Source organism: Meriones unguiculatus, chromosome 6, assembly GCF_030254825.1.
Source record: "Meriones unguiculatus strain TT.TT164.6M chromosome 6, Bangor_MerUng_6.1, whole genome shotgun sequence".
NCBI classification, from domain to species: Eukaryota; Metazoa; Chordata; class Mammalia; order Rodentia; family Muridae; genus Meriones; species Meriones unguiculatus.
In genome coordinates this window covers 5,368,690-5,394,184 of record NC_083354.1, presented here as the reverse complement: position 1 = coordinate 5,394,184, position 25,495 = coordinate 5,368,690, and the positions used below count along the sequence as shown (strand labels likewise).

Below are 25,495 nucleotides of genomic sequence, written 5' to 3'. Positions count from 1 at the left end.
TGACTTCAAGCTTGTCACTGCTGAGTTCATGTGCAGATTTTCTTGTGCATCAGGATGGCACAGACTTGGCTATAACCTGGGTTGAGGCTTTCACAGGGTTCTGCCTGCCTGAGCATGTCTGGAGAAACTGTAATACCAGCCTCAGAGAGCACATGGGACAGGCTTGAGCTTCGCATACTGATTGGGCCACTAGGCATTTTGGATAAATTGTGAAAGACCATGGTGGATTTATAACTGAAGGAAGGCTCTTGAGTCTCCTCTAAGGATGGGAGAAGGGAAATACAGGCACCTCAGCAGAGTATCCTTATGTACCAGAAGGGAAAACAGATTCATGGAGAGCTTTGTGCCTGGTTCTCACTCAAAGCCCAGTCCCACCTACAGTCTGGGTAAAATGAGGATGAGAACTACAAGGGCAATCACTGAGCATTCCTTAGATCAGAGGTTCTTTCAGTTTTGGAGAGTCAAATGACCCCTTCACAGAGGTCATATATCAAATATCCTGCATACCAGATATTTACATTGTGATTCATAACTGTAACAAAATTACAGTAGCAACAAAAACAATTTTATGGTTGAGGGTTACCACAACATGAAGAACTGTATTAAAGGATCACAACATTTGGAAGGTGAGAACCACCACCAGAGACCATCAAAGTACACAAAAAGATGCTCCAAGTGTTTGTATGAAAAGAGGAGGAAGGACAGAGGGGGGTGTTTAAAGAATAGTTCAACCTAATAAAGCATATTTGGACAAGGAATACATTCTGGGATGGGACATTTTGTATCAAAGATGGGCTCAGAATGTCTCACCATGAGACAGAGATCAACTGTATGTCTAGCCAAAAAAAAGGTAGTGACAAACAGAAGCAACCTGATTGGCTGCAATTCCCCTGTTTTTCATAGGGTCATGGTCTAATACACTGGAAGCCAATAATTGGCTAGATCTCAAGTAATGACACACTTGCTTGGTTTGTTTGCTGTCCAGTCAGGTTTCAGCTCTCTTTGTAGTGATACTGGTTAGACTCCCTTTACCATTCAAGCATGAAGACTTGTTGAGGCAAATGTGCTTCAGTACTTCGGTTTACTTGTGATGGTTGCCTACCTATCATGGGTCACCAAGCTTGTTGCTGTACATTTTAAGCTACTTGTGGAGGGTGGTAAAGTTCTTTGTAGTTGGTGTGTTAGCAGTAGGGTTTACTGATGATGGGATGCTTACAGGACCGCCGCCTGGCAGAACAGTGGTGGCCCTTGGAGGAGAAGGGGTATCTCTAGGGCAGGCTCATTACTGGGGCTAGATTTGTTTCTGATCACAAGTGAGAAACATCCTGAGGGTGTGAGTGACAGTCTTAGGAGCAAAGAACCAGCCTTGCAGCCTAAGTAAACAAGAAAAACACATTCTAATATCTGGGTAGTCTTCCTGTGATCTTAAATGTAAAAACAACCTAGAGGGACTTTGGGCTATTTGCATTTCACTACTGTTTTCCTGGTTATTGTAAAGCTAGACACAGGTTCATGACCCAACAAAACAGAGGATGCTATTGGCAGTTAACCAGTATTTGGTCAAAATAATGTCGCCTTATTAGGTTTTTACAGTGTCCTTAGCTTTACAACTACTATTATCACTGCTGCTTGTCCCGCCGCAGCCACCACGGTCGCTTTCATTTGTATTCGGCACATAACAAAGCAATGAGAAAAATAGACTCTGGCCCTGTTCTTACTGAAGTGATAGTCTGCCGTACAGGGTGGATAAACAGACATTAATTGAACATTTTGTGACAGCTACTTCTTCTAAACTAAGTGACGTTTAGTGGTTTGGGCAAGGCAGTAAAAAAGTTGAAGAATAAGGATCTCATACTCAAAGTACATGTAGTTAGGGGAAACAGTCTATAAAGATAAATAAATCAACAAGATTACTATAGATAGTAACCTAAAAAAATCTATGAAGCATAGGGATGAGATGAACACTTAGGAGAAAATTGTGGAGGGCTTGTATTAGTGCACTCATTAAAAACATGACATTGGTGGTGGGGTCATGGGACACTAGAGAGCATCTATGCTTGGTAAAGGCTCATGATGGCTTGTAACTCCAGCTCCAAGGGGATAACATGCTACTGTGAGTGCCTGTACTTATGTGCAACCCTCCTAAAGTACACATAATTTAAAATAAATATTTTTTAGAAAGAAAAGACAAACATTTGAACCTAAAAAGATGAACTAAGGGAAACTCCTAAATGTCTAAAGACCTGTGGGTAAGTGTTTGGGCAGAAACTGCAACAAAATGAAAGCACCCTTGGGCTGGAAACTATCCTATTGTGTTGAAGGAAGTGAGGCAGCCAGTGAGCTAGAAGCTATCTAGGGAGAAGAAAGTGAAATGAAGTTGGTTTGAAGAATTGGAAAGGGCTACCTGGGATTGGAATGTAGATCAGAGGTCAAGTGCTTGCTCAATATATTCAAATATCTAAACTCCTGCCTACACAGGGTGGGGTGGGGGGCCAAACTGGGAGACATCAGTGTGGATTTGGTCTCCTCTTCTCTATTGAAGGATTCCCTTCTTCAGATCGGCTATCTAGCAACTACTGCCTTTCCAAAGGCTCATGGGAAACAAAGTTCTCTTGGCTTGTATCTCACACTAAGGGCTATTTTATGATAACTTTATATATGCACATACAACCTGTGATATAACAGAATCTCAATAATAATGACGCAACAAAGGAGAAGATAGGTCTTTCAGACTCAGTGTGGTCCAAGGAGCAATAGAGTGAGATGATGAAAAGAACCACAGTATTATGTAGGAAACACAATTCCACTATGGGAACACTTGTGAAAAGTTCCAAAAGCTTTTAGAAATAGTGAAGGAATATAACCCAATGGCTAAAATTGAAAAGAATAACTGTGCCAAGTGATGGAATGAATATGGAGAGATTGTAACTGCCATACAAGGCTGGCTGGAGGAATGTACAATATAATAACTTTGAAAAAAAATTTGAAGCTATATCTACCACATGATGGAGCTTCTCCATTCCTAGCTAATTGTGCCATAGAAAGTCAACTATATGAATTCTTTTAACAGCTTTATAAGTAACAGCTCCAAACTGAAAAAAAAATAAAACAAACAAACAAAAAAACCCAAGTGTGGACAATCATGGAAATGGATTAGCAAACTGTGTTACTATCATAAAGTGGAATAATATTGACAATAAAATGGAGTGTACATCAGTACACATAACCCCATGAGTGAATCTCAAAATCAGCACGAACTCAGACAAAATAAAGCAAAAATAAAACATTATTGTACGATTCCATCTACCATAAATTATTCAAAATGCAAGCTGATGCATTTTAAGCAGATCCATGTGTTCCTGGGGCACAGGTGGAGAGATATGCGTGAGGGAGGAATAGTCAAGGGCCCAAGAAAAATTTGGAGAATGTCAAGATAGTCACTTCTTTGTAATCAAATGTAAACATTTAGCAAAATATGTAATTTAAATATGAATGTTTATTGCATATACCACCTGTATAAAACTATTCTTTTAATCATGGCTGTTTTAGATATTCATTTCTTCAAGAGTGTACTACAGAATTGATATATATTCTTCTTCATTGCTGAGGTAGCAATATTTAACCTATGGCTTTTTTTTTTTATGTAGTTAAGCCTTTGACCTCTGCCCTTGCACTCTCCCCACTCACCACATATTCACAGGACACAGCTGTGCACTTGTGTCTTCCTGCTACAAAATGCTATAAAGGACTCTAACACTCTGAGTGGTGATTTCCGTGGGTGAGTCTGCTCTTTATTAGGCCTTTCCACTTGCAGACTTTGTGGTGTGTCAGTGCTAAATATCTACGAGAATTTATTCTGAAAAGTGCCCTTTTGACATTATTCAGTCCTCTCATAGAGCTGGTAGCTCAGGAATCCCAGAAAAAAAAAAAAAAAAAAGGTAGTGACGTAGACAAGTATTAAGGCTTGAAGCTAAGCATCCAAGACCTTTTTCAAGACCTTGAGCCAAATATGTAAAGATAAGGTAGTGAGGAGACTAGACACCAAGGTGCTCCCCTGAAGAAAAGGCATGCAAATGAAGAGTTGATAGCCTATGCTTGTAATCCCTACATTTGGGGAAATAAAAACTGGGACTCCCAGGGGCTGCCTGGTTAGCCTGTCTAGCCTAATTGTCAAGTAGCAGCCCAATTGAGAGAACCTGTGTTAAGAGAAAGGGAATGATATTTGTGGCTGGCCTCTAGCCTAACACACACACACACACACCACACAAACACACAAGGCTTAAAAGGGAGACAGAGCTGATAGATACAACAGGAAAGACATCAAAAACTTTAAAAACCTGACTTATTCTTTTAGAGGGTCATTTGAAAGAGGACAGAGTAAATCTAAAGGAGGTAAATTGTGAAGGCATTATTATGTTGTATGTCAAGGAGAACCCAAATTGTTTAAGAGTAATGACAGGAGAAATGTGCAACCGAGTGGTAGAGTATTCGCCTAGTATCCATGAGAGGCCAATTCTAAACATCAACTCCACATTAAAATAAATGGGGTTGCATTGAGTCAAGAAACATAATGAAAATATCAGTATAAGCTTAGGACACAATGAAGACATAATGTGGTTGCATGTGTGGGTTGGTGGTCATGAGTGATGCCTTGGGTTTGATCTTTAGCACTGTAAAATAAAGGGAAAGGGAGGGTTAAAAGTGTCATTAAAACTGGAAGCAGAGGTCATTTAGCATTGTTTGGTTTTGCTTTGTTAGTTGTTCCACAGCCTTTTAGTACAGCCTCCAGTATCTCTTTACAGCACATATCCATTAAATGCTAAACCTTACTTCGATGCTTATTAATAATCACCAATTTGTCAGGAATGTCTGTGAGGGAGATTCTAGATCGGGTTGATCAAGGTGAGAAAACTTACATGTAGGTGGCACCATTTCACGGGCTGGGCTCCTGGACTGAATGGAAGGGACAATGGCTGGCGGAACCATTATTCTCCTCTCTCTCTCTCTCTCTCTCTCTGTTTTCTGACAGTGGTCAGACTACTCTCAAATTCTTGCTGCCAAGACTTCCATGATGGACTATGCCCTAAATTTCGAGCCAAATAAACCCTTCCTTAAATGGTTTTCCTTGGGGATTTTGTAACAGTAATGGTAAAGTGACCAACAATACTTCCGTAGGGATGGGCTGCAGCTTAGTAGTAGAGCTCCTGCTTAGCATACTCAAGGCTCTGGGATTTGATCCCTAGCATTGCCAACAAAATTTCAATGCAATAAATATCACAGAGAGACAGTCTGTTTGCCAACACTAGGCTAATTTTTCCATTCAACCTAGACATAATTCCTTCTGGACTGAATTATATTTTCCCCAAACACAATCCTCAATGTGATTACTTTTAGCAGTAAGGCCGGTAAAGAGGTAATTAAGATGGAATGAAGTCATAAGGGTGGAGTTCTAATCCAAGAGGATTAGTGTCCTTACAGAAAGTTGATTTGTCTCTGCCCTCACACAGGAAACAAACAGCAACAAAAAACAAAAAAAACAAAAAAACAAAAAAACGCCTGTGTGGACAGAGGAGTGACACCTCCTTCATTCTAAGGGAAGAGGCTTCCCAGGAAACTATCCCTGTTGGTATCTCACCTTGGGCTTCCAGCCTCCAGACTGAGAAAAACGCATTTTCTGTTTAGGCCACACGTTCTCTGGAATACTGTTCTGGCAACAAAGCTCCTGAGTTCATGCTCTATCATGAAGATGCAAGACGGTCTGTCTGGTTCACCTGAAATGTGAGCATTCTAAGTAAACCAGAAAGGGACATCATCTCACTGCTCCACAGCATTTTGTCTGCTGTTTTCCTTTCTCTCCTTGTTCTGCTTTCAGTTCCCTGCAGACAAGCTGCTGGGGTCTAGGTAAAATGCAGAATGGAAAGGTGATGCTGTGCAATCAGCATGTTCCAATGCAAGGCAGATTAGTTATTCCGGTTATCTTCCATTTCTCCGCTCTGAAGTTTTGGCAGGGACATTGCAGCTATTAGTGTTTGGACCTGTCTGGGGGTGTCTTTGTAAATTGGGCATTGGAATTTAAAACAAAAACAAAAACAAAAAAAAACAAAAAACAAAACAAACAAACAAAAAAAAAAAAAAAAACCAACTACTTGTATCCATCAGAGAATGATGTCTGTTTTTATAACTAAATGAAGATTTGTGAAATAGACTCTGTAACTAGGCTTCAAAGCATTTTATCTCAACTTCCTGTGGACACACTCACCTCTGGGTTCATGTGTGAAGACACTTTCCATCAGAGATCAGAGACCATTTACTTCTATAAGCCAGATAATAAGTCCATTATTAGAGACCTCTGCCTCGTTAGCTTTTCTAGTTTCCGTATTTTACCAGTTTAGGATGATACCTTTCTTTATTTTCTTTATTCTTTCATTTTTATCCAATTTTGTATCTTTATATTTAAACTAGATACTTGACATGGTTGTTTCAGCCACTATGGAAACGGAACGAAGATGAGGATTGCTTCAGACCGGGAGTTTGAGACCTACATAGAGACAGCCATCTCAAAACAAAATGGAATGAAACAAAATAACAACAAAATCTCCAAATTGGATTTTTTGCAGGTAATGAATTGTGATCTGCTTTTTTTCTGAGATTATTTTTTGATCATGCACATTTAATAAAATTATTGTTATAGCTGGATTTCAATCTACTGTTTTGATGTTTTTTTTTCCTGCTTCTTTAAATTTTATTTTGTATTATTTTTGGATTGTCTACTATTTCATTCTTTTGCTCACCTGTAGCAATAACTTTTTGTTTGCTTGTTAGTTTTTGTCATTTTTTGCTTTTAGTGATATTAGTAATGCTATAGATATATAATATGGATCAAATTATCTTGATGTGTAGATATGTGTGCATACTTGTAGATATTCTATCTGAAGAACTTTAACTGTATCCTGTATTCTAGTACTACTAGTGATAAGTTCTTTCATCTTTGTGTGTGTGTGTGAAAATATCTTTATTTTCTCCTGATAATGAAGAATACTTTTGATGGATGTAGAATTTGTCTAGGCTGGCTTTTTTTTTTCTTTTTTCTTTTCAGTTTTCTCCTATATTTTTCATTGATTCTGACAAGAAGTCTGCTGTCATCCTTATGATTGTTTTCCTATATGTAATTGTCTTTTATCCTTCAGTTGCTTTTAAGATTTTTTTCTTTCAATACCCAATTTCAAACAATTATGTACCTATAACATTAATAGAATTTTATGTTTGAGGTATTCTGGAAGTTATTCAATTTGTTCGTTTATAGTTTTGATCACAGTTGAACAAACTGTGATCAGCTTTTCAGTTTTCTCTCCTTTCCTTTAAAAGTTCCAATTTTACGTTCATCAGACCATTTTGTTTCACAACCCACCAATGCTTTTGTTCACTTTTATCTCTATGTTTAATTTTACGTATTTTAAAATAAAGATTTCTTTTTATTGTTTTTAGGTGTGTGTGTGTGTGTGTCGCACTAGCGCACGTGTTCTCCGTGGTATACACACACGAGCATGGGTGCCTCAGAGCACCAGAACCCCACTGGAGCTGGAGCTCCAGAAGACTGTGAGCACCATGTGGGGCTTCAGGAAAAGCAAGAAGTGCTCTCAGCTGCCGAGCCAGCTCTCCAGTTTTTACATTGTGTTTACAAGCCTACTGATTTTTTTTTCCTTTCCCCAACAAATTGGCTGCTAACCCTATATAATGTTAATGGATAATTCGTTTCTACACATTTATTTATTTATTTTCTCACACACTCTTTCTCCTTAACATGCTTTTGGAATGCATGAAATACAGTAAAAATTACCATCGGTATCATTTCTGTGGCTGTTTTAATTGACCCCACCCCCCAACACACACACACACACACTTAACAGTTAAATTTTCTTGTTTTTAGAGTTTGGTGGGTTTTTTGGTTGGTTGGTTTTGGTTTTTTGTTTGTTTCAATTAGATAGCAGACAGTGTAAAGACGACGCTGTTGAGTTTTCTTGTATTTCTGTAAATATTGCTGAACTGTGTTCCGGTCTGTAGTTAAATTGCATGGAGATAGTCGTATCTTTTTAAGGTTTGCTTTTATGCTTGACCAAAGAAAGCTTTAGTTTAAAGACTAACTTTGCATTAAACCTTCTATCTCCTTGGGTCCCACATCCATAAATATAACCAACTGTTGATGAAAAAAAAATTTTTTTTACTTGCATCTGTCATCTGTATTGAACAGACTTTTCTTGTCGATATTCCCTAAGTAATACATCTATCCATATAATATCTACATTGAACCATATAATACATCTGTATTGATGTAGAGATGACCCAGGAAGCCAGGACTCGTGGCACAAGCCTTTAATCCCAGAACTCTGGAGGCGGAGGCAGGTGGATCTCTATGCGTTCAAGTACAACCTGGCTGGCACAGGGAGTTCCAGGGCAGCAAGAGATACACAGTAAGGCCCTGCCTCGAAAACAAAAGCAAACAAGCCTCCCTCCCCGCAAGAAAACAAATGTATATAGGAGTAAAGCATAAATTATGGATAAAGACCAGGCCACTTTGTTTTAAATAGCATGGTCTTCCTACACCCACGGATTTGGGTACCAGCAAGGGCTGACAGAGACAAGGCATCTCATGCTGCCTGAAGAATTCTGGCCCCGCGTAGCTTATTACACATAGCAAAACCGATCGTCAAACCCGACCATTCGTTATCCGCCCTCTTCTTCTTTTTCGCCACAGCCACTCACAGGGTAGCAGTGAGGAAGGCTAGAGAAGCTTTTCCCCTTGGAGCAGCTCAGCTCGTAACTGGGACAGCAGCACAGGGAGGCGGGGTGGGGAGCGATGAGCTCAGCTCGGGTAGTCTTAACAGCCAGGGGATCAGAGTCCTAACAAAGGAAAAGGCGGGTCTCGGGTTGAAGACCAGGCCGCTTGCAGGTGGGTGTGCCCCACCTCAACGTAGGAGGCGTGGCGGCGCAAGGAGCCAGCCAATCAGGACTGACGCCGCCACGTGACGAGCCGTAGCCAATAGGAGGAGGCCGTGGAGGCAGCGGGGAAATTCAAACGTGGTTCCGGACAGGGGTTAGGGTTCCGCTGTTTTTGTCTGCAGCTTGGCCTTCGGAGGTGAGGGCGTTGCGGGAGTGGCGGCTGCCGGCGGGAGGCTGCCGGGAGGTGAGGGCGGCGGCGGGCGGGCGCTGGGGACCCCGGGCCAGGCGGGCCGGAGCGCAGGGTGGAGGGTGCGGCCTGCGGGACCCCGGCTGGAGGTGGGAGAGCGGGGCCCGGAAGTGAGCGGAGTTCCGGGCAGGACTGGCTGCTGCACAGCGCAGCGCCGCGCCTGTGCTTGCCTGGGAGCTGGGCGGAGGTGGGGGACCCCCTGCTGCCATCCTGCAGCTCGGCCTCCGAGTACGCTCCGCGGTGGCGAAGACCTTGAGTTACCGCGTTGTGGAGAGTCGCAGTCCCGAGTGACAGGAAGGCAGACCGCAGTCTGTAGGCCTGCGGTACCAAAACACCGTCATGCAAATGAGCCGAGCGTGTGCTCAGTGCTGTCTACAGTGCCTTAGTCCTTGCGTTGGAGTGATAAAATCGCAGATGATGGTTTTGTTAGGGACAAAGTCCGTTATCAGTAGGAGGACTTTTTCTGCTTGCACAGCACTCTCAATGTCAATATTTACGCAGGCAGAGTAGGTGACCAAAGGGACAGTCATTACCAAACATTCCTTATGTCTCCTTTATCACTGCCAGAAGCACAGAACCCCAGGCCCCCTCCTTTTAGTGATGAACTCTTCAGACAGCCTAGAGAAAATAACTCTGGGCAAAAATGAAAGGAAGACATTCAGTGAAATGAAGTTTTAAAGGGCATCAGCTGGACATGGTGCTGCATATATTTACTCCTCGAACTTGGGAGGTGAAACAAGACCAGACAGCAGCCACCTAGAGAGATCAAGGCCATCATAGGCCGTTTGACACCCTTACTCAAAACACAAACAAAACTCATGGGAAGCAAATTTTTGGGGGGAGGTTGGGAGGAGTTCATGACAGTTTTTTTGTGCAGCCCTGGCTGTCCTCCAACTCGCAGCTATCCCCTTGAGTCTGCCTCCCAAGTGTTGCGATCAAAGATGTGCACCACCAAGCCTATCGGAAAGCAATTTTTATGTGTGCTGTGTCGTTCAGTGGAACCTCATTGTTATTATATTGGGAAGAATAGATGTGTTTGGCTCACTGGAACTTTTCTGATAAGTTACAAAGCTATGTCTCTCGCGGTTTTTGTTGTTTTGGCTTGATGTGGGCGCCCCACTAACACTTACCTAATATCAATTACATTTAGACGTGTTTCCAAAAGTAATGTTTTGTCTTCATTCTGAAAGATGAGTTATAATTTAGAAATGGAGGCTGAAGAATTAAATGGCAGAAATTTGACAATTGACTCCATAATGAACAAAGTGAGAGATATTAAAAATAAGATAAATGAAGACCTTACGGATGAGCTAAGCTTGAGTAAAGTCTGTGCTGATCCCACAGGTGAGTTTTTCTTTTCTTTAAAAAAAAAAAAAATTAAGTGCCTCTAAGGTAAAAGCAAGAGATATTAACCACCATGTGTTGCCTAATGGAGATTTTCCCCCCCTCAGTAATTGATGGTTATCCATTAGGACTGTACTTCATACTTTAACTTGTTTGTCTGGATATATTACAAACTGTTCTGCTGTGTGGAGATAGACAGACAGACAGACAGACAGACATGGGCATGGTAGCTTATACCTGTAATCCCACACTTGGGAATCTGAGACAGAAAGATCTCAAGTTTATGGCCAGTGTGGGAAACACAGTAAGAAGGAAAAACGACAGAAAAGAATCATTGTTTACCTGTGTGCTCACAGGTAGTCTCCCTAAGTCTTTTGTTACTTGTGACTGCCACTGAGTTATGTTGGCTGATTGTTAGCTGATCTGCCTGGCATCTATCCATACACATGTAAAGTTTTTTGCTTTTGTTTTTCCTTTTCCTTTTTTTGTTGTGAACTGAGGAAGGCTCACCAATCTTACTGAAGATTTAATTATTTAATTAATTAATTGGTTTTTTTTTTTTTGTTTTGTTTTGTTTTGTTTTGTGTTTTTTTTTTGGAGACAGGGTTTCTCTGTGTAGCCTTGGCTGTCCTGGACTCGCTTTGAAGACCGGGCTGGCCTCAAACTCACAAAAATACACCTGCTTCTCTTTCCCAGAGTACTTGGATTATAGGTGGGCACCACCATGACTGGCTTTCTTTTCTTTTCTTTTCTATTTTATTTTATGTGTGAATGTTTTACCTACATGTGTAAGTGTATACCGCTTTCATGCTTGGTGCCCTTCAAGGTCAGAACAGCCATGGGGTCCCCTGGAACTGCAGTTATGGATGGTTGTGAGCCACCTGGGGGGGGCTAGGAATGGAACCTGGGTCCTCTGCAAGAGCAGCAAATGCGTAACTGCTGAGGCACCTCTCAAGTCCCCTCAAGTTATAGTTAATTTTAACACCAACGCTAGGTTTGAAGGATCTTACTGTTTGTCTTGTAGCTATAGCACCCACCTTTCTGTGTTGACACTGTTTTAGCCAGGGCTCGAAATTATTCCCAAACAGGTGTTTACTCTTACCTCTTCAGGTCTTTACATGTCTCTGTCTGTGGCCTTGCTAATAGGCTTGTTTCAGATAGCTACTTTCTAAGATTGGAGTGTGGCCCCTATTTTCTTTCTTGTATTGTTCACACAACCCTATCTCACTTTATGTATAATTTAGTCGTGTATTTGGTTATTGTTCTGTTGTCCACTAGAATGATGTTTCTGTGAGGGCAGAGTTTCCCGTCTGTTGTTATATCCAGTTCTTAGAATGTAGACTGGTATGAAGTTGCCACTTACTGGATGATGTGATTGAGTGAAAATCCCCATAATGCTAGTTTTATAAGAAGCATTAGCTTACAAGCTAGTCTTTTCTTAGTTTCACATGGTTGATATTTGAATGGTGGGTCAGGAAAAAATTGACAACAGTGTTTGAATGTTTAATGAAATTTAATTCAAAAGCAAATGTGCAATAAATCCAAGGTGTTTCTGCCTGTGTCACCCACATTGCATTGCTCAGCTGCTCAGGGACTGTGGTTCCAAGCAGACAGTACTTTGTACTATACACAGTGCCCTATTGCTCGGTGCCAGCAAACTCTGCCTGTAAAACCTTGGCTTAGATTTTAGATGATTGCATAGTATAAGTTTTCAGATTTTACTGTACATACAGAGCTTCTTGCTCTTATGGAAATGGAATTTTTTAATGATAAAAAAACAAAACTTTTAATATTTTCCTACTGTTATTTCCTAAGTAGAAGATTGGTGCTCATGATTCTTTCTTAAAAACAAAACAAAAACAAAATCAAACAAACAAAAAGACAGCACTAAATAAGTTCAGTAAGTTGTGAAAATTATGTTTGGAGGACTTAACCCAGGACTGTGTATACTAGGCAAAGCAGACATGCTTGTCATGCCTTGAAACTCAACAGCCAGAAGGCAGAGCATCAGATTCAAGGTCATTCTTAGCTATGTATATGTATTGAATTGAAGACCACTCTTGGCTACTTGGTCCTGTTACAAACACAAAACAAAATGACCTGTAGTTTTTTGTTTGTTTGGTTGGTTTTGTCTTGTTTGTTTTGAGACAGGGTTTCTTTATGTAGTCCTGGCTGTTCTGGAACTTCTGTGTAGACCAGGGTGATCTCAAACTCATGGTGATCCACCTACCGCTGCCTCCTCAGTGCTGGGCTTAAGGTGTGAAACACCTTGCCTAGCTTGAAGCTTATTCTTGCTGTTACTATGTATGGTGGAATTTCACAGCGAGAAAGCTGATGCCCACAACAAGTCCTGTAGGTTCTGAAGGCATGATTGGTAAGATTAGGAAATTAGCAGAGTATTTAAGAGAAATGTAGGTAACTTGGAAGAAGAAAGCCATCTTGGTTTTTTTACTTTTGTATTTCTTTGGTTGTATTATAACTAAGTTTGAGATACATGGAACTAATGTTGGATATTATTACTGTTACCCAGCAAATGTTATGACTAGCCTAACACATAACACTTCTAAAAAATGTTAATGATTAGATGATTGATAGAGAATTTTCCAGTGTGAATTCTTAGTCACAAATAGTGAGAGATAAGAACTGGTGAGATGGCTCAGTTAAGAGAACTGGCAAAAGACGCATGTTCAAATTCTAGCAACCATATTGTAGTTCACAACTGTTTCTGTCATATGTTTGTAGTTACATAGTTTAGACGTTCCTAAAAAGATAGCCAAAGATCTTCTGGCTTGCATGTTGTACAGACATACATGAAAGCAAAATACTTGTACAATAAACTAACAATAAAATAATTAGAAAATAGATAAAATCAGGAACATATAATTAAAATAACATTGCTTATGTACACTGACAGTATTGTAAACACTTAACTGTAATTTGAGGAAAATGCAATTTGTCATGTTGTTTATTTCTCTGTTGTGATTTTTTTTCAAATTTATTCATTTAATTAGAAACTGTTAACCAAATTATGATGGTGGCGAACACCCCAGAGAACTGGTTGAATTTCTTGCTGAAACTAGAGAAAACCAGCGCCCCCCTCAATGATGTTCTTTTAAATAAGCTGATTGGTCGGTATAGTCAAGCAATTGAAGCGCTTCCTCCAGATAAATATGGCCAGAATGAGAGCTTTGCTCGAATCCAAGTGAGACTTGCTGAATTAAAAGCGTAAGTATTAGAATTGAAACTATACATAAGCAACTATATATGTACTATATTACAAAGAAAGAAGGTAAAAACATGTAATTCATATTTTTTAACCCAATACTTTTTAATGTAAACATTTTTCTGTGGGCATAGATGCCTCAAAGTTACAGTTTTGGTTTTTTTGTTTGTTTGTTTGTTTGTTTGTTTGTTTTCACATAAAAAGGGAATATTCCACATCCTTGGAAAGAGAAGTTATTAAGTGTAGGTGGTTGTGTCCTTGATTTTTTTTTTTTTTTAAGTTTGGGTCTAATCTTTTGTTGCAGCATCCAAGAGCCTGATGATGCGCAGGACTACTTTCAAATGGCCAGAGAAAACTGCAAGAAGTTTGCTTTTGTGCATGTGTCTTTTGCACAGTTTGAACTGTCGCAAGGTAATCCGAAAACAGCAAGTTTACCTTTTAAGTGAAAGCACGTCCTATTGTAGCATTAATACTGGGTCATCGATTTGAAGTGAAAAAACAAAAATATTACGGTTGGTGAGATGAGAACATGGAACAGAGGTGCGATACAGCAGAAGTCCAGAGTCTTCAGTGAGCCATCTTTATTCTTATAAGGAATGTTCTGTGGAGATAAGTGCAGACTTTCTTTGTGTCCTTCACTCAGGAAACATCTGAAGGAAAGCTTTTTCGTTGAGTATTTGTAGAATAAAGGATGAGCATTTTAGCTGGAACTTAGTTCGTGGCACTGGAGGATGTGTTTGCTGTACCACTGAGCTGCGGTTCTCCTTGTTCACCAGTGCAAGACCATTCCTTCTTGCTTACGTGGTTCCTCATAGTCTGCCTTTTGATATAGATCATCTTTTTTCTGAGTCATCTTTAACCGAGCTAATCCTTATTCCCCCTGCACCTCCTTCCCCACCTCATTTTCTGGGAATCTTCAGCTATATCCTTAGAGTACCCTCTGGCCAAATGTTCCTCCCCTGACCCCTGCTTATTTGCGCTGATGCCATGTACTAACCAGTTAAACATTACCACAGCTAGCAGCATCCTGAGTTGACCAGTGGGATTCCTAAATTCTAGTGATTTAAATCTGTAGTCTACTGTATACTTGTAGAGCATATTTTTTTTTTCTTTGTAGAGGAATTCATTCCTCTTACTTGCTTGTTATGGTAAGTCTGGTCAGGCCTTAAAGACCGTTTGGCCTTTCAATGCTCACTGTAACTCTTAGATCTTAGAACAAGTAAATTGAGCTGTTTATGAAAATAGTTAAGTCACAGAAGTGTGCCAGTAGCCATCACTTGTGTGTCTTGAGCAGGGTAGCTAGATAGGCTGTTAGGAGATAATGCAGCTTCCTAGGGCTCGTATATAGTCTGCTGTGTGCATTTAGAGGGTAAGGGGTTTCCAGAGTTTTTATCAGATTAGCTAATGGATTTTTGACCTGATAACTCTTAAATTACTGTTGCTTTTCTAAGGCTTTAGGTGTACCAAAGTACTCAATTTTATTGCTATTCTCAATAGACATATGGATTTAGTCATTACCATATATATTCTTTAAAAATTTGTAAATTGTGAGTAATTAGAGAGATCTCTTATTAACTATATCATTTAGTTTTTAAAGGTTTTCTTATGGACATATATGGTATGCTGAGGATATCTCCCTGATCCCAGTTCTTCCCACTCTCTGTTTCCCTCTTTAATCACCTTTATTGCCCTAGACAATTTCACTTCTACTTGCATATACATAATGATTTTATATTACTGTATAAAATCTAGGACCATAAAAATGAGGGAAAAAAGACATCTAAGGTTGACTTAAGTTGCTTAATATGATTGTCTCTGGTTGCATCCATATTCCTGCACAGGTTATAACTTTGTTCTTTATGGCTGAAAATAATTTTCTTGTGTATATGTACCATATATTTGTCATCCATTTCTCTGTTAGGTATCCATATTGTCTTCACAGCTTAGCTGTTGTGAATAATTTCTTGTTTTATGTGTGTGAGTGTTTTGCCTGCATGTATGTACTTAAACCGTGTGCATACATGGCCCCCACAGAGGTAAGAAGGCTCCTGGAGAGGGTTGTGAGCTACCATGTGGGGGCCGTGAACCAAATTCTGTCTTCTACAAGAACTGTTACATGTGCTCATAAACAATGAGTCATATCTCTAGCTCTGTATATAATTCTGCAGTAAACATTGATGTATCTTTATGATACATTGAGTTGCAGTAAACATTAAAGTATCTTTGTGATATATTGAGTTGCAGTCCTTTGTGTAAATAAATGTCCAGGAGAGGTATGTTTGACCTGTTTCTGGTGTTTTGAAAAAACTTGGTACTGATTTCCACAGAGGTTGAGCTAGTTTATATTCCCATTAGTGGTGTATAAGAATTCTCTTTTATCCATATCTGTGCTAGCATTTATTGTTTGCTTTCTTAATAACTCTCATTCTGACTGGAGTAAGATGGATTCTTGATTTGTTTCTCTAGTAGCTAGTGACATTAAACATTTTTCATTTATTTGTTGGCCATTTGTAATTTTTCCTTTATGACTGTCTTTTCATTAGTGTATTTATTAATTTGGTTGTTTTCTTATTGATAAGTTCTTAAAGTTATTTGTATATTCTAAGTATTAGGCCTCTTTTAGATGCATAACTGTCAAAGATAATTATTTTTTATTTTTTACAATTTCTTTACTTTATATCGAGTTGTAACCCTCCCATCTCCCATGCCCCCCTTCCTCTCCTCTTCCCCTTTTGTCCACATCCCCTTGTTGACTGAAAAGGGGGAGTCATCCTCCCCTACCATCTGACCCTAGCCTATCAAGTCTCATCAGGACTGCCTGAGTCCTCTTCCTCTGTGGACTGGCAAGGCTGTCCCAGAGGGGGGTATAATCAAAGAGTGGGCAATAGAGTTCATGTCAGAGACAGCCCCTGTTCCCCTACTAGGGAGCCCACATGGAGACTGATTGCTTATGGGCTACATCTGAGCAGGGGGTCTGGGTCCTCTCCATCCATCAGTATCTGCAGGATAGATCTTGAAGTGTTGTCCCTACTTTTTCTAGTTGATTCTCTTCATACCCTAGGTGCCACATTAATAGCCCTCAGCTCGTCAGTTCTATAACTGTTGATAATATCCTGTGTGGTACATGATGTACACATTCAGTGTTTATCAAATATTAGGGGTAAAGTTTGTATTTGAAAGAAAATTTAGTAATCTCTGTAGTTGGGTAATGGTTTGTGGTTATTTTGTTTTGACAGTGGTAACAGTGGGGTAGAGTATCTAACAGCAGGGTAGTTAGTTCTTTACCCTTCTTTTTATATAAATACTTTTGCTAGAACAGCCTGTTTAACAAATTTTCAGTCTTGATGAGTAAATGTTACTATGAATATTAAATGTTTGCTATTAGGACCACTTTAATATGTAGAGTGGTCAGGATGCTGTAATCGGGGTGTGTGTGTGTGTGCGCGCGCATAGGCAAGCTGAACTTCAGGTTTTGCGGAGGAGGTTGGTGTTTGAGGCAGGGTTTCTCTGTGTAACCTTGGCTGTCCTGGAATTCACTCAGTAGACCAGACTGGCCCTGAACTCATAGAGATCTGCCTGCCTTTGCCTCCCGAGTGCCGCAAAGAAAGACATGTGTCACCACTACTGGCTTATTAAACTTTTCAATGATGAATAGGAATTGGTATAGAGGTGTCAATTGTATGTGTGAGAAGTCAGAAATTGCTTATTTGCTTTTGCGATAACGTGAGTAAATCTTAATTTAGCCCCTAGGTCCTAAAAATAAATAACCTGGGGGTGGTGGGCGAAGAGTGCTGCATCAAATAACAGCTCGCTTTTTCCTCTTTTAGGCAATCTGAAAAAAAGTGAACAGCTTCTGCATAAAGCTGTAGAGAGCGGAGCAGTGCCACTGCAGATGCTGGAGGTTGCCATCCGCAACCTGCACCTCCAGAAGAAGCAGCTGCTTTCAGAGCAGGACAAGAAGAGCTTCTCAGGTGACTGTTGGTGTGTGCTGCTAAAATTAAGATTCAGAGTACTTGAAAGAAAAAAAATCATTTAGGTATAGTGCTTAAAACCTAAAGATAAATTGTAGCTGTATAGGAGGAAAGTAAGATGTTCAGAAACAAAGATTCTTCCTGCACTAACTTTGTGTTTCTGACTCCTTACCAATGACTTGGTCAAAGTAGAAGATATTTCAAGTGATAGTCGGAAAGAAATGTACTGATGACATCATCGTGATTCCATATCCTGCATGAGGGCTCTTACTGTTAGAAGTTGTCTTTTAAAATACTCCTATTTGTAAGATTACTCTTTTTTGTAAAGGTAATTATATTGTGAGATTTTTACCACATCTACAGTACTAACTGCCCAAGAGTCATTCGCCAGTTCACTTGGAAATTTACAGAATAGGAGCATCAGTTGTGATTCCAGAGGACAGGCTCCTGCAGCCAGGATTTTATATGGGTAAGAAAATGAATTCAGTTCCTTACAGGGTTAGCTTTTGTATATCTACATATGTATATTTTCACACAAGTGTAATAAGTAGACTTAGCAGTAAAATGAAGATATGTTTTAATAGTATTCTCTGAATATTATCTTTCCATTCAGAGAAAACATGCCTCCTCAAGATGCAGAAATAAGTCATCAAAATCCCTTAAAGCAAACTACCAAAACTAAGCGGGTAAGTCATTTGTGGTCTGCTTTAAGGAAGGTCATGGATGTGGTAGATTCTTTATGTGCCTAGTTGGTTACTTAATTTTTCGAATAATTTCTAGTCCTGCCCCTTTGGAAGAGTCCCAGTTAACCTTCTAAACAGCCCAGATTACCATGTGAAGACAGATGGTTCATCAGGGCCAAATTTTACAAAAAGGTATGTTTCAGTTTGGCTTTTTAAAGTTTGTTTATATGTAAAGATTGTTGTCAGACTATCTTACTTTTTTACTGAGTAATACTAACTAATAGAGTTAATTTATTTTTCTTTGTAGTTCTAGGAATTGAGCCTAGGCCTTACATCTGCTAGGCAAGTTATATATGCCATTGAGCTACATTCATGTCCCTCTTTTTACTGTTGATGTATTTGAGACTAAGTTCACTAATTTTCCTGGGCTAGCCTTAAACTCTATACCCCAGTCATAATCTATGCCTTCTGCAATTATGGATGATTGTGTCCAAACAGGCTTGGCATAATTAATTGTGTCTTTGGTGGTAGAAGCTACTGGGTTTCCTTTTAGTTTGTTTTTATTATTTGAGATATATACTCCCAAGATATCTGGTGGTCTTCCTGCCTCTGTCCTTTGAGTTCTGGGTTTACAGATATGTACCACCATGCCTGGCTAAAAGTGAATTTAGGACTGTTGTCAGGAACAAATTTGTGACTAGAAGAAATGACTTCAGTTTTTTTCTTATTAAAAATATTTGAGGAGATATTATTTAAAAGAAAATATCTTGGAAAACTACCAAGTGAACATGGCGTGTGGAAGCTATGAAGAGAGAAACTTGTGGCATTTGAGTATTTCTTCTGAACGAGAAGAGGTGGGATGCCTACAGCGTGTGTGAGAAGCTCCAGGGCAGGGATTGAAGGTGGTCTGCAAACAGACTGTTTTTAATCCACTTAAGGGGCTGACTGGGGGATGGTGGTGAGTTCATTTTGCTTCAGAGCTCAGGGCCTCCAGAAGTGGGATAGAGGCTAGGGGCATAGCTCTGATAGAGTACACACTAAACATGCAGTGGCCTGGGCTAGTCCCGCAGCACCGAGAAAGAAGTAGAATCAGCTAACTGGCGGCTGAGTGAAGCGGCGCAGACCTGTAATCCCAGCCAGCAGGGTGCTGAGCTTTAAAAACAAGCACTTGGTCACCGTGGGCAGCATAGCAAGAAGCCATCTCTTAAAGCAGATATGCTACGCTCAGTAACGAAGCATTATTCATCACATCTCATCTATTCTACTCTCAATTTGGGTAGACACCCATAGAAGAAATGGGAATGTGCTGGAGGGGGTGGTGTGTGCTAATAAACTTGAGAAACACAACTGTTTTAGTTGGTGATTTCAGTAATTGAAGTTCTGTTTTATTTAGTCTTTGAATAATATTGAAGGTGAAAACTGCATTTGCATATTCCTGTTTTTATCTTGCTCTTCCATTTCAAGTACTTAGTTAAGGCATGTAGTAGTTTCCCTATTACTCTAAAACTGTATTTTTTAAACTCCTCGGGGCTCACTTAGCCAGGTTCTGCATCCTTTTTAAGGCAGACTGTATGCCAGATTACAGAGGGCCACGTGGCAGTGCGTGGTGTGTTCTTATCCTCGATCTGTGTGCAGCCTGAAATGTAGTTTCACCTACATTCTTTTCCTTTCCCACATTCTTATCTTAGTTCCAGCTGTAACTTATTAGGTAATGAAAACACCTGCAATCATCTATCTGTTCATCAATTTTGTCATTGCCCAGTACCTAATTTTTAAGTACAGTCACCTTTGCATTAGAATTATGTCACTATTAAAGATGCCTTTTAAAGAGATTCTTCCAATTCAAAGTGTGTGTATACACCAACTATGTGTATTTAAAATGAAAAATGAAATAATTTCATGTTAACTGTTAAAATATTTTTGTCTCATGGGTAATAGAAAGATATCTGGATCAGAATACCGAGATTTGATTGTGCCTGGATCCAAATCAAGTGGAAATGATTCCTATGAATTGAGAGGTTTAAAGGTATTTCAATTTTTAATGTATGTGAAGCAAAGGTTCCTAGTCTAGAGATCATAGAGCTTTCTTTTTAGTTTTTTGGGACAGGGTTTCTCTGTGTAGTCTTGGCTTTCCTGGAATTGCTTTGAAGACCAGACTGGCTTTGAACTCACAGAGGTCTACCTGCCTCTGCCTCCCCAAATGCTGGGACTACAGGCATGTGCTACCACACCCAGCTCATAGAGCTTTCTTTAGGGAAAGGATCTAGTGTTTCTTAATCTTCAAAGTGTCGGTGAAGGCAGGAGGCATTTGAGATTGCCGCTGAAAGGTACCATAGCAGTTTTGGGCTGTTCCTCAGAGACTAAGGTATTAAAGCAAGTATCAACCATCTTTTAGAAGAAGCATGAGGTCCATTAAGTAGGCATATGTGTAAATGGATTAGTAGGCCTGGGTCTGGGAATCAACATGAAAGCTCTTCCCCAGGTTTTGTTTATTGGAATGCTTAATCACCTGATTCTGACAAAGCACCTTAAAACCCAGAGCATATGTTGGTGAAGAGGTGAGGGCATAAGTATCTAAGCTGATCTGCTGTGGCCCCACCTTTGTTAACTTTACGCAGGAAGTGACTAGTTCCAAATGCACTGATTTGTAGGGGTTCTAATATTCTTGGTACACTTGGCTTCAATTCCTGGCATTGTGATGTGAATTTTAAACATTAGAAGCTTTGAAGATCTTTGCTTTAAAATACTAATTTTCTCTACTTTCAGGGAATGGTTCTTAATTGTTTTAAAAAGATCAGTCTAATTTATAATAACTACTCTTTTGAGGTTATATACATGCTAATTTTTACTAATGCTATATTACTTTGGTAATATAGTAAAATTGGGAGGGGGGATTTGGCTCAGTGGTAGGGTGCTTAACTACCATTTGTGAGGCTCTTGAGTTCAGTTCCAGCACTGCAAAACCTATAAACACATACTAAATAAAGAGTAGAGTCATGTAAACAAAATACTTTGTTCTGAGACAGGGTTTTCCACTGTAGCTGTGTCTGGACTCAGTTTATAGACTATGCTGGCTTGAACTCATAGATATCTGCCTGCCTCTGGCTCTGTGAGTGATGGGATTACAGGCGTGTGCTACCACGCCTTTCAAGATGCTTACTTTTTTTTTTTTTTTTTTTTTGTCATCAGGCTTATTCTATGTTGGATACAAATTTTCTAACACTTTAAATTTTGAGTGAAGTATACTGTAGCAATTAAGTAATATTTATATTTATGTCCTCTGAAAGCAAATTACCCAGGTTAATGGTTATGACCCGTCCTGATACTGTAATCAGTAAATGAAGAAGTTAATATTTTCTGGGGTTTTCAAATATGAGAGATTGTTTTGCAAGCAATCTTTTCACATAGATAAAACTTTATTATATTGAATAGCAAGACAAATTTGAGCTACTGTGATTGATGGTACATTATCTTATTTGAAATCTCTCAATGCTTTTTGTGTAGCCCATTCAAACTGTCCATTTTAAAGACTCTCTGATATCCAATGAGAAGAGTCCTGAACTTATGTCTGACTTAGTAACCTTGAAGAATAAAACAGAATCAAGTCTTCTAACAAAATTGGAAGGTAAGTGTTCATACAAGCAACCTGACTGAACTCAGTGGGCTGTTTACAAAAGAAGGACATGAAAGTCAGAGGGAAACTTGTTGGGAATAAAAAGGATATCTATGGGGGAGAGGGAGGGTTAAGAGAAGGTAACCATGACATGAAAATGACTAAAATTTATTCTGTGTCTATTTGAAACTATCAAAGAATAAAGGGCACTCATGCACACACACAGAGACACACACAGACGGCAGAGATGGCTCTGTGGGTGAAGTGCTTGCTATGTATGCATGCGGACCCAAATGCAAACCTTCAGAACCAACATAAAGCACAGGTCTGTAACCCTCACACCTACAGTAAGAGGGGAGGCGATACCCCGAAACTCACAGGCTTTTTATTTTTATTTTATTTAATACACACAGACAAGAACAATGAGAGACCCTGTCTCAAACAAAATGGAAGGCGAGAACTGGTACCTGAGGTTTTTCTCTGACTTCTGTGTGCTGGCAAACACAAATGTGCGCACATACCTTACAAATCCATGTAGCTTGAAAAACAGTAATGACCAAATTGTGCTGAACTATTTTGTCCTCCTTTATTTTCTATTTTTTGTTTTTACAGAATGCATGAGAAGTATTGTATCCTATAGGAGAGGAAGATATTTGCTTAAAGGGTGCAAAAAAATGAAGATAGGAGGGACAATACATTGGAACTGAGTTATTTTTCTTAGTTGGCTTGACAGCTATTATTACTAGAGAACAAAAATGCAATTTCTTTTTTTCCTTAAAAAATTTTTTCTTATTAATTACAGTTTATTCATTTTATATCCCAGCTCTAGTCCCTCCCAATCCCACCTTCCTCCCTCATCTCCTCCTATGTCCCTCCCTGAGTCCACTGATAGAGGAGGTCCTCCTCCCCTTCCCTCTGACCCTAGCTTATCGGGTCAGCGGGTCTCATCAGGACTGGCTGCATTGTCTTCCTCTGTGGCTTTGTAAGGCTGCTTCCCCCTCCGGGGGAGGTGATCAAAGAGCCAACCACTGAGTTCATGTCAGAGACAGCCCCTATATCCCTTAATAGGGAACCCACTTGGAGACTGAGCTGCCATGGGCTACATCTGTGCAGGGGTTCTAGGTTATCTCCATGAAAGGTCCTGGGCTGGAGTATCAGTCTCAGAAAAGACCCCTTTACCCAAATATTTTGGTTCTGTTGCTCTCCTTGTGGAACTCCTGTCCCCTCCAGGTCTTTTTATCTCTCCCTTATTTCATAAGATTCCCTGCACTCTGCCCAAAGTTTGTCTATGAGTCTCAGCATCTGCTTTGATACTTTGCTGAGTAGTCTTTCTGTGGTAGGCTCCTGTCCTGTTCCCTATTTTCTCCCTCTTCCAGTGTCTGTCCTGTTTGCCTATCTAAGTGTGGATTGATCATCTTACCCAGAGTCCTCCTTCTTGCACAGCTTCCTTAGGCGTACAGATTTTAGTATGTTTGTCCTATATTATATGTCTAATATCACCTTATAAGTGAGTATATACTATGTGTGTCTTTTTGCTTCTGGGATACCTAATTCAGAATGATCTTTTCTAGTTCCCACCATTTGCCTGCAAATTTCATGATTTCCTTGTTTTTAGTTGCTGAGTAGTATTCCATTGTGTAAATGTACCACAATTTCTGTATCCATTCCTCTGGATTATTTCCAGATTCTGGCTCGAATAAAGTTGCTACGAACATGGTTGAACAAATGTACTTGTTGTGTACTTGAACCTCTTTTGGATATATGCATAGGAGTGATATAGCTGGATCTTGAGGAAGTACTATTCCTAATTGTCTGAGAAAGTACCAGATTGATTTCTATTTTGCAGCCCACTTTCATTTTTCTTTTAAATCAGACTTTGGCTTTCCACTACGTAGTTACTGTAATAAATGCTCTAGGGACCTAATAATTTTAGGAACTGGGTCTCAAAATTGCAAATAAATTTTTGGGATGTATATAGAATAGGTAACATCTAATGTGGAATAAAATATAAAGATTGTTAAGAGAGATGCAAGTAAAATGCTATGAGAATTTAGGAGAAGGGAAATTTTAGGAACCTAATTTGGATTAGGAAAAATGTTTGAAAGAGAAGAAATTTGAAAACCTTTCAGCCATCTTGGGGGGATAGCTTAGGCTAAAGAATAAAACACATAAACAGGGCTGTCCAGTGGCTCTGACACTGGAAGACAAATGGTGCACAAGTAGGAAGTGAGACTAACTTTAGTGGCATGCTCACACTTCACGTCTTTTTACGCCTCCAGCGTAAGCAGCCGGTTGCAGGGGAGGACTGGGGTTTATCAGGTGACTCTGAGTGTGTTCTAATGCTTTCCTCAAGATGTGATCATATTTTAATATTCATGGGAAGCCCATAGTCTAGGTTGCAGTGCTTTTCTCTTTACTTGTCAAGGAGGGAATTTGAAGCCAAGTAAGGCCCTCCTGTTTGCCTGGTGCTTCCATGGTTTTAATCCTGGAAACCTAGTGCCCAGGAAAGCATCTGTTCCAAGTCGTGTTTCATCTGTAGAATAGTCTTTTATTCTTTACCTCGACGTTGATTTGGGACAGATTCCTAACATTGGTGTTTGTTAGAAGCTATATTTCATGTTTTCTTGTCTTTTGATACCATTGGGAAAGTCACCCTTAGCTAATTTGATGAAACAGACTTCTGAATTTCTGTACATTCTGACTTCCCAGTCTTTGCCTTTATACTTTGTCTTTATTTTGAACAAGGTTTATGGCAGGATCCTAAACATATTTGCAGATTTTAGGCAATCATTTTGTCTTTCATTTTTAATTCACTTTTTCCTGAACTTGACATGAATGTAAATATCTATGTGTAAGATAAAGTGTCTTGATTTGTTTTTTATTTTTCTCATACAAATGTCTACCTGACACAGTGCTATGTTTTCATACCCTCTTTTCCCTGTCTGGAAACTTGGGTGATTCTATTTTGGTATTTGGTTTGGGCTTTTTTTCTGTGTTTCATGGTTACTTATCTTATAGTGAATCTTGATGTCCATTAGTGCTATTGTGTGTTCAGTTTTCTTCTTTAGGATTATTTTAGTTCTTATAAGCATTTTGAATTTACATAAAAAAATACAAGGTTCTATGTTTCAGTTTCCATTGGAAAATGGAAGTTTGTTTGAGAAGCAGTTGAGCCTGTAAAGATATCTGAGGTAAATTGTCATCTCCACTCTTGAGCTTTTGAGATCACTAGCCTGGCCTGTTTTCATCCACTTGATACACTAAGGACACTTGTTTTCTAGACCTTTTGTGTATGTTGCAATAGATTTATCTTAGGATAGCTGATAGTTTTGGGCTTGTGATAATGAAGGTACCCTTTGCTTTACAAAATTTTTGTGTTCAACTTTATTGCTAGTTTATAAAATTGATTTATTCTTTTTTTTAAAGGGTAAATTGTCATTGCTAAATTAACTGAATGATTCTAATAATTTCCCTGTG

At 39.5% G+C, this 25,495-nt stretch overlaps 2 protein-coding genes across 5 annotated transcripts in view; one reads left to right on the top strand and one right to left on the bottom strand.

The window, feature by feature from the left end:
- Window positions 1-8,944, bottom strand: part of Elovl4 (ELOVL fatty acid elongase 4) — a 53,709-nt gene extending 44,765 nt beyond the window's left edge. Inside the window, exon 1 of the mRNA XM_060384681.1 lies at window positions 8,761-8,944. The gene's annotated coding sequence lies outside the window, so the exon portion shown is untranslated. The remainder of the gene's footprint in view (window positions 1-8,760) is intronic.
- A 54-nt stretch (window positions 8,945-8,998) lies between these two features.
- Ttk (TTK protein kinase) overlaps window positions 8,999-25,495 on the top strand; it is a 41,176-nt gene continuing 24,679 nt past the window's right edge. The window contains exons 1-11 of one of the 4 annotated variants that reach the window (XM_060384680.1): window positions 8,999-9,133; window positions 10,335-10,528; window positions 11,133-11,240; window positions 13,540-13,753; window positions 14,056-14,162; window positions 17,579-17,722; window positions 18,086-18,191; window positions 18,336-18,408; window positions 18,503-18,597; window positions 20,344-20,431; window positions 21,910-22,030. In XM_060384680.1, coding sequence (XP_060240663.1) covers window positions 13,557-13,753; window positions 14,056-14,162; window positions 17,579-17,722; window positions 18,086-18,191; window positions 18,336-18,408; window positions 18,503-18,597; window positions 20,344-20,431; window positions 21,910-22,030 — 931 coding nt within the window. In that variant the 5' untranslated portion in view covers window positions 8,999-9,133; window positions 10,335-10,528; window positions 11,133-11,240; window positions 13,540-13,556. The remainder of the gene's footprint in view (window positions 9,134-10,334; window positions 10,529-11,132; window positions 11,241-13,539; window positions 13,754-14,055; window positions 14,163-17,578; window positions 17,723-18,085; window positions 18,192-18,335; window positions 18,409-18,502; window positions 18,598-20,343; window positions 20,432-21,909; window positions 22,031-25,495) is intronic. The other 3 variants (XM_060384679.1, XM_021633279.2, XM_021633278.2) reach the window with 3 other exon arrangements.